The sequence below is a fragment of the Onychostoma macrolepis genome, chromosome 15, assembly GCF_012432095.1.
Source record: "Onychostoma macrolepis isolate SWU-2019 chromosome 15, ASM1243209v1, whole genome shotgun sequence".
Lineage (NCBI taxonomy): Eukaryota > Metazoa > Chordata > Actinopteri > Cypriniformes > Cyprinidae > Onychostoma > Onychostoma macrolepis.
The window spans coordinates 11,323,433-11,337,574 of NC_081169.1; the positions used below are offsets into that span (position 1 = coordinate 11,323,433).

The 14,142-nt window shown below is 36.2% G+C and overlaps 3 protein-coding genes across 5 annotated transcripts in view; all 3 read left to right on the plus strand.

Annotated features, from left to right (window-relative positions):
• Positions 1-1,437: 1,437 nt before the first annotated feature.
• LOC131520723 (odorant receptor 131-2-like) lies at positions 1,438-4,802 on the plus strand. Of its 2 annotated transcripts, none has more exons than XM_058745161.1 (2): positions 1,438-1,511; positions 3,753-4,802. In XM_058745161.1, the coding sequence occupies exon 2, from the start codon at positions 3,764-3,766 to the stop codon at positions 4,718-4,720; it is 957 nt and encodes a 318-aa protein (XP_058601144.1). In that variant the 5' UTR covers positions 1,438-1,511; positions 3,753-3,763; the 3' UTR covers positions 4,721-4,802. The 2 variants fall into 2 exon arrangements, with proteins under 2 accessions (XP_058601144.1, XP_058601143.1); XM_058745160.1 differs by lacking the exon at positions 1,438-1,511 and adding an exon at positions 1,743-1,863.
• Positions 4,803-7,319: 2,517 nt separating this feature from the next.
• Positions 7,320-9,868, plus strand: diabloa (diablo, IAP-binding mitochondrial protein a). 2 transcript variants are annotated; one of them, XM_058745163.1, is made up of 6 exons: positions 7,320-7,565; positions 7,662-7,788; positions 8,358-8,480; positions 8,627-8,737; positions 8,935-9,031; positions 9,155-9,868. In XM_058745163.1, exons 1-6 carry the CDS (start codon positions 7,438-7,440, stop codon positions 9,358-9,360), a joined length of 792 nt encoding a protein of 263 aa, XP_058601146.1. In that variant the 5' UTR covers positions 7,320-7,437; the 3' UTR covers positions 9,361-9,868. The 2 variants fall into 2 exon arrangements, with proteins under 2 accessions (XP_058601146.1, XP_058601145.1); XM_058745162.1 differs by having other exon boundaries at positions 7,321-7,565; positions 8,355-8,480.
• A 1,524-nt stretch (positions 9,869-11,392) lies between these two features.
• nectin3a (nectin cell adhesion molecule 3a) overlaps positions 11,393-14,142 on the plus strand; it is a 37,537-nt gene continuing 34,787 nt past the window's right edge. Inside the window, exon 1 of the mRNA XM_058745157.1 lies at positions 11,393-11,670. Within this exon, the coding sequence (XP_058601140.1) occupies positions 11,580-11,670 (91 nt within the window). The 5' untranslated portion in view covers positions 11,393-11,579. The remainder of the gene's footprint in view (positions 11,671-14,142) is intronic.

The window sequence follows — 14,142 nt, forward strand, 5'->3', positions numbered from 1 at the left end:
GACAGCTTCCAGAATCTACAGGAGTTCAATGCCGGATTCTCACAGAAACTATTTTTAAAACATGGAGCAGTTCCAACTTTAAAACCAGAGGCAGCAGTTGTTGGGCCACAACCTGTAAGTAAGATTTCATAATTTTAAATGTATTTGCATGTATAATTTCAGACATAATGTTTTAGTTTTATCAAGGACGTAAACAAATGCCAACGCTGGCTTTAGTAGCCAGTTAGTTAAATGCCATTTCGTGTGTCTTTGACAAACGCATACAAACATTTTGGACCCCAATTTGTAATTATGTACTAATTTTGTAAATGTATTTTCCATGTATACTTTATGACGTAATTTTTCAATTTGATCAAGAATGTAAACACAAGCCAACGCTGTTTGGTTATAGTAGCCAGTTAGTTCGATGCTATTTTGTGTGTATAAGACAAACGTGTACAAACTTCAAAAAATTATATGTAATCACAACAGCAAACTTCCATTCAGAAACGTTTTGTAAGAGCCGTGCTTGCGGAAGTTCTGCTTGACTCTCTTCATTACCGCTTTCTGGGTCTGATTCTGGCTCAAACTGATACAGCAATATTGACACCATTATTTACATTTGACCGCAGCACATGCGACTGTGGCCCGTGAAGGTAATGGGCGTGAAGTTTCCGGACAATGTGCAGTACGCAGTTTAGCCAATCACAACACACCGGCCCAACTAACCAATCTGAGCCCATTGCCCGTTTCTGAGGGAGTGGTTTCATAGAATCAGGAAGTCAACCGGTCGTTCAAATGACAGAGGAGAAAACAGCTTACAGTAAAGGTGAAATATATGAAAAATAAGGCGTTTTTTTAACAAACGAAACACGAAGACATGTTATATTGCACCCCATAAACACAATCAAGCAAAGAAAAAAAAAAAGCAGTAAACCACCCCTTTAAGGAAACCTAAAACACCCTAGCACCAAGGAAGAAAACTAAATTCTTCTTAACAGGCTCATGTCTGTTCCAGAGTTTACCTAACTGTGATTTTCTAATGATCCTGAAGACACTGATTATCATGCTCAGGTGTGTTTGATTAAGGTTAGAACTAAACTCTGCAGGAAAGTGGATCCCTGGCCAATATGAAACAACAGGTTCTGAAAAGGTCTCTTTTGGTTTGAGCCATTCCAGTTCAATTGAGTGGCTAAAGAATGGCCAGTCAATGTTGTTTGTATTCTCCTATTTTAACAAACCTGCATGGGCCCAAAGGATAAAAAGGTTGCTCTGGGCCGAACGGGCTGGATTAATGTGGACAGTCCGCTAGTGTGGGCTGCTCACAGATAGCCCGTGGTGAGCCCAAAGCTGTGGGCCTTGCCTGGGCAAGCCCGCACTGGGCCTGTTTAGGTTTGGTGTGGGCTGGCCCTAGCCCACTGTGCCCACAAAAAGACAGCATGGGTCCCGCAAGGACATGTTTCAGGGTAGAGTCCAATGTGATTAGCAGGAAGATGGCAGACAGAAGAAGGATTGCTGATGGATCAAAGCAGGTAAGTAGCAAGATAGGTTGCAACCAAAATGTAAACAACCAGACCGGATAAGGTTGAAGTATGGAGTGACTGATTATATACAGAGTCCTTGATTAGAGCAGCAGGTGCAGGTGATCAGAATGATTGGGAACGAGTGGGTGGAGCTGAGAGGTTTGGTGTTGATGGACAAAATTACTTCAGTAGCTGCATTACTGGTAACATAGGAATTAAGAGGGTAAGTAGTCAGGCACTGCTAATCAAATACCTTTGATTAACTGAGCATCTGCAAGTGTGAGCACCTCTACAAAAGCAGAAGTTATGGCAGTTTGTTGGTCTGGAGTCTTCAGGTGTGTGTTAACACAATGCCAAGGAGGTAAGACATCAGCAATGATCTTAGAGAAGCAATTGTTGCTGCCATCAATCTGGGAAGAGTAATACGGCCATTTCCAAACAATTTGAAGTCCATCATTCTACAGTGAGGAAGATTATTCACAAGTGGAAGACATTCAAAACAGACACCAATCCTCCCAGGAGCGGACGTCCCAGCAAATTCACCCCAAGATTAGACCATGTAACACTCAGAGAAATGCCAGACAACCCAAGAACTTCACCACAGACTCTACAGGCCTCAGTTGACATGTTAAATGATAGAGTTCATGACAGTACAATTAGAAAAATATGGGAAAAGAATGGTATGTTTGGAAGGCTCGGCAGAAGAAACCCTCTTCTCTCTAAAAAAAAAACATGGCTGCATGGTTTAGGTTTGCAAAGTTGCATCTGAACAAATAAGACTTCTAGAACAATGTCCTTTGGACAGATAAGACCAAAGTGGAGATGTTTTGCCATAATGCACAGTGCCATGTTTGGTGAAAACCTACAAAGCATATCAGCACAAACCCCTCATACCAAAAGTCACACATGCTGGTGGAGGGCTGATGATTTTGGGTTTGTTTAGTAGCCACAGGACCTGGGCACCTGACAGTCATTGGGTCGACCATGAACTCCTCTGTATACCAAAGTATTCAACAGTCAAACATGAGACCATTCATCCGACAGCTGAAGTTGGGCCAAAAATTGGGTCATGCAACTGGACAATGATCCCAAGCACCCCAGCAAATCTACAACAGAATGGCTGAAAAGAAAAGAATCAAGTGGTTGCAACAGTCCAGTCAAAGTCCTCATCCTGACTGAAATGCTGTGGTGAGAGCTGTGCATAAACAACTGCCCTCAAACCTCAATAAACTGGAGCAACGTTGTAAAGAAGAGTGGGCCGAAATTCCTACAGAACGATGTGAGAAACTGATAAAGTCATACAGTAAATGAATTCAAGTTATTGTGGCTAAAAGTGGATCTACAGGCAACTGAATAATATGGTGTCCTAACTTTGTCACCCATGGCTTTTCCATCTTGGCTTTATTTTTATGGTTTAATAAATAATGACACGGTGAGATGTCATGTGTTGTTGATCTTCTGAGGTTTTATTTTCCAAATTTTAAGTCCTGCGAAGGATCAGATATTTTTTTATTATGTACTGAAAACCATGGAATTCAATAAGGTGTCCTAACTTTTTCACATGACTGTATATGATAGTTTTGTCTTTAAGGTTGCAAAATGCAACTTTAATGTCACATGGAAAAGAAAAAGAATCCATTGAGGATTAGAATCTGGCTTGACGCCATTTCTGTTTTTTGTTTTTTTTGTACTAATCTTAGACTTTTAGGGCATATTGCAAATAAAAGAAATGTGAGTGCATGATTTTGTTTCAGTGCTCCATGTCTATCCCCAAACACAAGCAAATCTAAATTTAGCTCTAGATGCCATCAGCTAAGCTGATGTCATCCATTGGAGTTTTGCTCTGTCAAACTCTATATAAATGTTTGTTCACAGTGCACATTGTCATTTATAACACTTAATATTATGACGATGGCTGAAGAGTAGAACCTTATTGTCAGTAAGTATTACAGCAAGATTATGTAACAATTTTTAACTGATTTCATGACCTTCAATTATGTAAAAACTGTAAACTATAACATTATATATGTCAACAATGACATATATTTTTATGGCTACATAAATATTTGAGGCTTATTGATAATGTATGCTATATATAAATATTGAGATTATATGTGACAATGCAATCTCTATATAACTTGGGACATAATGGTATATTCATAATGGTAAATGAAACTTACCAATTTTACCAAATTTCCAATTAACCACGTGTTTTTTTAGTTTTTTTTTTTTAATCTAATTTTCCCTCAGATGTGCACACAATGTCCAGTATGAATACCAGTGGCTATGAACAGATGCAACTGATCCAAGTTGACCCCGTCCGAAGGAACATTTCACTGGTGCTGACACAGATCTTTGTGTGGCCCTTCATCTACCTCACCTTCCTCATGCTCTTGATATTCTCCAAGAAAGAGACTTTCAGAACAGAGACACGTTACATGTTGTTTGGTCATTCTCTCCTGGTAGACCTAATATTTCTTTGTCTGACAGATTTTGTGGTGCTCTTATCATACAACTTTGTTTTAATACCTTTGCACTTCTGTATCCCTGTCTGCATGTTAATGGAAGCAGTCACAGCGTGTGCACCACTGACTATTATAGCCATGTGTGTGGAGCGTTATGTGGCCATTTGCATGCCGCTGCGACATCAGGCGATCTCCACCTCTAGAAGAGCCCTAATAGTGATTTTAATGATTTGGATCCTGAGCTCCATAAACCCCTTTGTTGACATGTTTATCCTCATTAGCACTGCCTCTCGTGAATACTTGTCTCAACTGACACACTGCCACTATGAGATTATGATTCCAGAAAAGATTCGTCACTTTGCTAGGGGTCTGTTGTATATTGTGGGGCTTGTGTTTATTTTGATAGTTGAGGTCTTTTGTTATGTAATGATATACCTTGCTGCACGTTCAGCCTCTGGTGACAATAATAAGTCAGCATCAAAAGGGCAGCGCACCATTTCTCTTCATATCCTTCAGCTGTTTTTATGTACGGCTGAGGTCATCTGTCCTTACATTGAGGCTGTAGTTATGCAGTACGATATTAATACATACCTGACTGTTCGATTTATAAATTTCCTTGCATTTAGTATCACTTCTAGAGCAGTAAGTCCTCTCGTCTATGGATTTAGAGATGAGAAATTCTACGCAGCTATGGTTTATTATATCAGATGCAAAAACAACACCATCTCATCTGACACAATTAAACAATCATGATTATCTTTTAGTAAAGTTTTTAACATTAATAGTTCTGTCAAACTACATGGTTTTTAATGCTTTAAGATTGCACATGTGATTTTAACAGGCCTCAATTTATATACAAATGTATGTCAAGTTATTTGTATAATACAACACATTCTTTAGAACAGTTTTGATAGTAAATGCATTAAGAGTGGTGAACAAGTACTCCAGGATATTCCATGTAATAAACAAATAAAAAAAGGACCATCTGGAGTTTGTATTTGACTGGCCAATAGGATCTTTGCAAGGTGCCTCTCACATTCAGTATATTGTTTAATAGCGACCTCTGTTGGCCGGATTAAGCATTATTAGTGGAATATAGACGTCTTTGTTTACATTACTTGCTTTATATTCACTCACATGATTGTTTAACAACATTTCTTTGATCATAAGAATTATCGTTGTATGACCGTTGTAAAATGGATGCAATATGTAACATGCAGGCAAACCTGTGGATTTGTAATTCATTTATTAAATCGTAAGTTTATATGATTAACCTTGGATTCAATTATTATCAATATATTTAATGAAAGTCAATTATTTCGGTATAAATAAAACAAAGGAAAGGACTTTAAATGGTCTTTTGCAGCCTTCAGGTGAACATCAGTAACATGTCAATCTAACATTGCCTACAATAATTTAAATATGTAAACAATTATTCAAATTTATTTCAGTTGTTTTGTCTTCCAAATGTTTTTCATGTGTAACTTCTATAAAGTTACTCTCACGCTCCGTTAAAGTTAAGTTCACTCTCCGTTTAAGGCCTTTAAGGAAAATAATAATATCAGTGTTTACTACAAGTATCACAGCCTATGGAAATGAATAAATTGAACTGAAATAAAATTAAATATGATCATACGCCATAATTTAAATACAGTACATGAACAGCATTATGTTTTAGCAACATTATCAAATCAACACATGTTTATGTGATGTTATTCATTTCCTTTTTAAGATAAACACATACTGCTCACAAAATAGTGTACTGACTGTTTCATTGACATGTTCATAGCAACCTTCAGGTTAGATTATAACATTACAAAGAAACAGCCCCTGTGAATCAGAGTGCATTTCAAACATGTATTGCAGCATGTATAAACAAATAGCCTAACTGAGTAATGAAGATACAGTTTAAACTATTAGCCATTATTTGAAAATAAACCACCTACAACATCATGCAAATTAAAGTTGCGAAATGCCAACATGTTTGTTACGTGTCCATAATGTTATATGGCCTTGCACACCACTGTGACATGACGCAATTATAACTTCCAAACTGCCTTTGTTGTGATTTCTGTGTATTCTTGTGATTTGGACCCTGAGCTCCTTGTTTACCTGTACATTCTTATACTGCTGTCTAAGATAAGTCTGAACTCGCCTGAGAGGTTTCATAACTTTTTAAGGGTGTTCTTTTTGTTGTGTACTCTTTTTTTCTATGAATACTCTTTAAAATGGTTTTAAATGTGTTTTGGAAGCATATGGTTTAATGGAATAGGTTGCGTGCACTATTAAACATTTACCAAACAGATAACTTGAACTTTCAATATGCTAAAAATATATATAGGCTACAGTATATATATAGAGAGAGAGAGAGAGCAACAAGGCCAAAGGAAAATATTCTGAAATGTTCAGTATCTAAAGAACAGAATATTCCCCTGCTTATCCCTCAGTTTTCCCTCTATATAATGAATCATAAATTAAGTAAAAATAACAAATAAAATAAAATATAATAAATAAATAATGTATTAATGGATCAAAAGTGACAGTAAGGACATTTATCTTTCTGTTTTATCAAACTTTCTGTTCATCAAAAAAAAAAAAAAAAGTATCACGGTTACCACAAAAATATTAAGCAGCACTGTTTTCAATTTTATAATAATAAGAGATGTTTGTAAGCACCAATCATACTGTATTTTTTATCAAATTGTCTAACTTTTTTTCTAAACTTTTGAACATTTATTTATTTATTTTTAAATAATTTAGGTTTCCTTTGCTGCAGAAGTTTCCTTCTAGCCCTTGGGGCATGAGAACAAGAACAGTACAAAATAAATAGTCTTGAATAATTAGTGAAGACTTCAGAAAGTGTTCAGACCAATTCATGTTGACTCTTCAAAGCTGAAAGACAAATTATCAGTTGAGGTCAACTGAATTGGTCTATTAATGGCTTTCTTCAGGTAGGCTATCAGACTATTCATGTAACTCGATGTAAACACACAGTAGATTCCTTATGTTGCCTTTTGTCCACTAAGTGTTTTTCTTATCATGTGGACTTGTTTATCTGCCACACCCCTTTAAGACGTGCATGCTTTGCTCATCAGTTCCTGTGCCTGACTGTTATGTTCTCAATACATGTTTTGTGATAGCTGGAGGTGTGTGTCACCATGTGCTGCAGCTCAACCACTAAGAGCTCACTAATGTTTACCACAGCCTGTTACAACCTTTCTGCTGACTTAGTGTGTAAATGTGCGTCAAACCAATCTTTCCTTGAACTTAAACCGCTAAAATCAAGATTAAAGGTCTGAATAAACGGATCAATAGACTGCATGGAGGGCAGAGTCCTATAGCAGTATATAAATACCGGTGGGCAGTGCTGTCAACTTAAAACATTGAAGAGCTTTGCTTAAAGACAAACACCGGCTAAAGGAATAAACCTGAGTATTTGTATTATTAGTAGTAAAAGACTGTCAGGCAATATGCAGGCTTTTAGAAACTGCGGTTTGTGTGCTAGTGGGAGTCTTCTTAAAGGCCGGACCGACTTCCTGGTCGCCAGGAGAAACATGGCAGTCCTGCGACTGAGTGCTGCATGCGTTCAGCTTCTCAAGTAAGACTGCGTTCATATTTTGCAAAACGTCGAGGTAGAAGTGACTGTTTTCAACTAAGCTCTATGCTCAGTCTAATGAATTTTCTTATTTTACAGGGACAAGGCTAACGTGTTCTGCAGAAGCCCCGTTCATCAGCGTCTCCTGCGCGTGCCGAAGGTTGCCCGATCCGATACAGTCGCGTTCAGTCTCGGTTGCAGCCTCTGTGCTGTTCCTTTTACACAGGTAACCTAATGCATAAACGTTTAAATGTTACATATAAGCTATAGACAGTGAACATATGAGAAACTTGTAAAACGCTCGTATAGGCAGTGCATTTGTACGGATCTGGAGACAATTCTGCTTCGTCAATACTGTCGCATTAACCATTTTTTGCAAACTGAATTTTTTTCTTATTGAATGCTGCTTTAATGCAGTCAGTCACGTTAAAGCAACAAAATAATAAATCAGAAATATTGTTATTGCAAAATACAAAGACGGCTAACCATACTAATTGGTATTGTATGTACATATTTAGGTATCTTTTCTAGAATACTACTTTTTACAAGAAAACTTTTAGTACGTGATGAGATTAGGGTTATAAGAGTTTTGTGGTGTAGATTCACTAAAAAGAATCGGCTCATTAGAATCATTCATTTTGAGAATCACTCTATACTTGTAGCGCTGTATGTTTATTATTCACGGAAAGGAGTCGTTTTGGAAGGGGGGTTTGGGTGTTATAAAATCATGTAGATCAACATGATGTTATTATGTTTTGCGAGTGTAATAAAATGCATCCCTTTTTTCTTCAGCAGGTTGAAAACCTCTCACATGAATCCCTGATTCGTCGGGCCTCATGTCTGGTCACAGACAGTGCCAACACTTACCTCTCTCAGACCACACTGGCTCTTGTGGATGCCCTCACTCAATATGCCAAAGTAAGAGTTGTGAACACTGCATCTTAAACCTTAGTAAAATTAGCTTCCCAATGAATAGATCACTTGATTGCTGACAAAGGTGTTATGTTTCTAATACAGTATATAGAACATAAATGAAGTAATTTTACCGTATTTATTTTTCTTAGGCACTGCATACACTCATTGCCCTTCAGAAGCGATACATAACCTCGATAGGAAAACTGACCCCTGCTGAAGAGGACAGCATTTGGCAGGTGATCATTGGCCAGCGAGTGGAGGTAAATGCTGTTCTTTTAAATCTTTATTTACTTTTTGTAGAGGGTCTGCTTTAGTTTATCTAAGTGTTGTTTACATTTTGCAACAGTATAGATCTTAAGACAGATCTTGTGGATATCAAGGTAGCCTAGTTATATTTATTTCAAAAGAACACTTGATTTCAGAGCGTTCACTGTTTTTTTTTTCTTCCTTTTTTCAGGTTGGTGATAGATTGGAAGAATGCAGACGCTTTGAGTCAAATTGGATGAATGCCATCAACATCTGCGAGTTGTCAGCAGAAGCAGCCTACAATTCAGGTATGTTTATAAGTTATCCTTAATTAGTAGACTTTTATCTACTATGCAGACTAAAAAAAATAATTTATTGTACATATGACTTTGGTCTGGTCTGTGAATTGATTCATCCTTAATATTTTACAGGAGCAGAGCATGCATGCACGGCAACAAAGGCTAATCTGCAGGTGGCACAATGCAAGGTGGAAGAGCTTAGAAAGATCTCAAAAAAAGCAGAGAAAAAACTGGCCGAAACGAAAGCAGAAGAAATCCAGAGAATGGCTGAATATGCCTCCAGCATTGATATTACTGATCTGGAAGATATTCCAGAGGCCTACCTTCGTGAAGACTAGAAAAACTGCATGTTTGTGACATTGGTATTGTGTAGCAAGGTGTGAATCACTCAATGAGCATGACTGAATCAAGAATGCACCTTGAAATGAATGTGCAATCAGTATTGGTTATGGAATTAAAAGAAGCGCTGCTTTTAAAGGCCTCGTTGAATTGATATAGTTGGTGTTCTTAACGATAGAGCAGGTAAAAGTAAAATATAAACTGCATTAAGTGATTAATGCAGCTTGTAAGATGCATATAAAATGTATGTAGAGGTGAAGCCTCCAAAGAAATTGTTTTGGAAGTAACACTGATTTAGTATTTGTATATATGTATATATTTTCATATTATTTGTTTATTTTTTAGCGCAATTACATGCGTGTTAATGCAACAATGAAATCATATCACATGTTGTGATATTCCAGTGTATACAAAGTTGCAATCAATGTGTTTTATATTTCTAGAGATCAACTGTTATTTATTATACTAATAAATGGAAAATTTATTTAGAACAGTTTTTGCAAAATGCATGAATTCAAATCAATTATTTTCTTGAACTGAATTATGGTGCCTGCAAGTTTGACAATGAATTAATATATAGGCCTATTTAAAATATTTTGTGGAACAGTATTATTGCATTGTCTAATGTGCTATAAAAATTTTCATTCACAGGCAAACTCCAATTAAATTACATTATTGTTATTGTAATTAACTTAAAGTTTAAGATGCTTTTATTTAGTCAGTTTTATTGTAGAAGTTCACAGTTTTGACCAACAGAGGGCAATGTCATGCTTTTATGGAAAAAGGAAAAAGTTTGGCTGCTAGAATGTGGAAATACAACGTAATAATATTTTAGTCTAATTACAATACAGAAGTCTGTTATTAACTGTAAACAAATAATAGTAAATGGTTACCCAAAATAGATTTCTGTAATCATTTACTCAACCTGTTGTTCTAAACCTCTGACTATTTCTTCTGCTAAACACAAAAGTAGATGGTATGCAGCATGTATACACTTTTATTGCATAACTTTTTCTATACAATAATATTTCATATATAATATTGTTTTCCATACAACTGTCATTCTGAACAATATCTACTTTTGTGTTCCACAGATGATGACAGAATTATCATGTGATAAGAGAGCTGAAAGTTTTCCTTTTTGACACTCAATGTCACAAAATATATACAGGTTATTGAATTTTCATTCATTTTCAGTAATATACAGCACAGTGTTGCATATTACTTTCCTACAGATATCGAAATTCTGTTCATTAAGGATTGATCTGGCCAGTATTTATACTGAGAATCCTCTAAATCAAGGGTTTTTCTCAGTTTACAGACCCAGGGTCCCCCATTTAGATTCTCAGTCAGCTCAGGGGCCCCCAGTATAAAACTCTTGCTAGATTTTCACTGTAACATTTTATAATAACTACAGTTAAGAACAAACTATCATGCTACATTGTATAATGATCAGCAGATCTTTATTAAAAAGTTTTTAAAAAAGAAAAATGTTAAAATTGCCTAATAGTTAGAAATGTCTTGTTAGAAATTTTATATGTTTCCTCTTCGAAAATATTTGTCTGTCTGTGCATCAAGTTCCAGAAGTCTTTGCATTTTAGTGAGAGAAGAGTTACATTCAGAAGAGGGCCAATAAAAATGATCGATTGGTGTAAATGGCACCACTCAGCTGGGGATTTATCACTCTTAGAAGACATAAATAAAACACAAGGATCATGGAAAGCGTGCCCAGCATGGCTCACTCTTTAATCTGAGTGAACCGCGCGACATCTCCCAACACCCCATTGAGCCAAGCCACTCCAATATAGGCTATCTACTTTTGTAATGTCACAAGGAACATTTTAGCAATTGCATTCCAGTACGACCAAATGAAGTTAAAGAATCTGTAATAGTAGCGCTGACCACATGGATTCACATACAGCGATTGAAGAAGCTTCAGAAAACCCTAAGACATCCCGGGATACCCTTTCGCTTTTTGACTTTGTGCAGCCTTATTTTCTCCATTTGTTTAGCTGCTGCTATCATAATTTCATCAATCGTTTGTGTCTGAAAGAGAGTAAATGCTAACTGCATTGCAATGCACCGCATTGTTGACGGGTTTATTTTTAGTCAGAAACCGCTGCTGGACTGAAGGTACCGCCCACGCGCGGTTCTGCTGCTGTGGATCAGACACCGAGTTCGTTCAACGAGGAGGAACTCACTACTGCAGTCTGAAACCATGGCAGAGGAAGTAAGACACATCTTTGGGAATAGCACGTTTTTCCATGGACTTCTACCTCTCATGGGGCTTCTGTTGAGCGTCTGCACTGGTGGGTACTTCATCTTTTCCAGGATGATAACGTGTCATCTTGATCTGGACTTACCTTAAAGTTAACATGCAAGTTTGCGATGAAGTTTCCCTAGCGAGCTGGGATGGGATGTCCGCGATGCGTAAACGCTCCGTAAACTATTAAAGTTCAAATTAACTGTTAAACTAACAATAGTGAGCTCTTTATCTTGTTTTCACAAGTAGGCTATTTTGGGGGTTTTTATCTAAAAAATAATTAATTAATTCAAAAAAAAAAAAAAAAAAATGCTACTGCCTATATTGTCGTTATTACACTTTAATTGGTATTTATTTTCTTTTAATATACTTTATATATGTAACATACTTAAATGACAATTAATGCAAAAATCCAATTCTTTAATTTTGTGAGTTTGATGTATGATCTAACTTTTTTTTCATCTTTTTTTTTTTTTAAGATTACAATATAACAATATTAGACATTTAATTAATAGCAACATGACTTTTTATTACTTTAAAGATGCATTCAGTCATTTTTGGCAATTTTTGGCTTATGTTTTATACATAAGTGTCAATGTCATATTAATATCTAAATAAAGTGTCCAAACTAAATAAATAAACAGCCTAGTGAAGTGGCAGCAGTTAGTAAACAAACATAATGCATCCAGTCCAATAGGTGTCAGTATAAAGTTTAAAACCACTGGTAGCTTATTATTGAGAACTAAAAAAAACTTACTAGGTGCATCCCAATGTGTGTACTTATGCAGTGTTCTATGCCATCTTGTAGTATAAATAGTGTGAGTAGTGTGTTCACTCTGAAAGTTCCAAAAAGATAAGCCAAAAACAAAGTTTGAAATGCTGTGCACTTATTGCACTCGGCAGTCTTTAGCCTTTGATTTTGGATGAGAAAATAATGTTCTAAAAGTCATGCATTTGACAGAAGGGTACATCCCAGCTAACAGAGAATATTCTCTCAACTTGCACTGATCTTTTAAATATATATATATATATATGTAAATGTAAGGACAAAACATTCTTAAAGTAATATTTATGGAGCATTCATATAACTTTATTAATATTTGATATGCATTCTCATAACATTGAGAGAAAACGTTCTGAGATCAGCATTCTCTGAATGTCCTTATGATGTTACTTGATGAATGTTCTCATAATGTTGATAGAAAACGTTCTGAGAACAACATTCTTGGAAGGTCCTTATGTTATTTGTACATGACGAACATTCTAAATAACGTTTTTGTAACCTTTAAATAAAACTCTAATAATGAAAAATAAGTGGATAATTCAACGTTTTAGAAACATTTCCTACAATGTTTTTAAAGCATAAATTTGTTACCTTTGTTATAATGCATATAGTGTAGGCTATAGTATTTCTTTTGGGATTCAACTTCTATGTTCAGTGAAGATTCAGATTCCAATGTCTCGTGTAAGAAACACTAACTGATGAACCAGAATGGAATGTTTGTAAAAAGTGTTTGTGTAAATGTATCTGGTGTAGAATAAGTGAAAGGGTGGGTGTGTTTAAGTAAGGGGGTTGAGGGTGTACTTTAGTGCCTGAGAGGAAAAGGACTGAAGCCGCAGAGTCTGGAAGTATTGACCTGTTATTGGGCGCTCTGCCAGTGGCACCTTCCACTTTTGTTGCCTTAAATATTAGGTTAAAATAGGAGAAACTCTCCGCCTGCCCTTTAGAAAAACACTGCAAGAGGAAGTGGTATGTTAAACAGAATGACTATAATCATATAGTTTTTAGCCCAATGGGAAGGGTGGAAAAATGGATGCAGCAAGCAACTCTAAGCATAAATAAAGCATTTGCAAAATGGCAGGGTTAGGTCATGGGTCATGGTAGTTCGCTTTGACAGACTAGCTGCTAATGCTAATGTTGGCTTTCTGCAGGTCAGACCGGAGAAATGCTGACTTAAGTTATAAGAAACACCTTGTGTTTCTGTGATGTAGAATTAACAGTTACCAGAATATAGGGCAGACTGTGTCACTGTATTGCATCTATTTAGAAGTAATATTTAAGAGGTTTTGTGATTGTTAACAAGAGATTCTTTTTATATATAGGCTATAAATATAAATAAAATATCTGTAATTGCATAATTATTTGCCATCATTAAATTGTATTAATTATATATATGCAATATAGCATTTTGGTCTGGGCAGATGATGAGTCTTTTCATGCATGCATCATAAATCCAAAGTGTATGTAATTTGAAGAGAGAATGAGATTTGAGGCTTTGTAAATTCAGCAGTTTGTTTTTCTGCAGTGTGCAAATTGATTGCATAGGGTCATTTCAAGTATACATTTAGTTGACAGGCCATTCACTGCGGTCGCTATCGGCAAATGACATACAGGCTAATCCAGGGTCACGTAAGGACAGAGTGTCTGTGATAGCCTTGCTGCTGTATAGATTGAGAAAGATCTATGTTATGGAAATACAGTCAGCAAGTGTCACCCTGACCGGACAAATTAGACCAA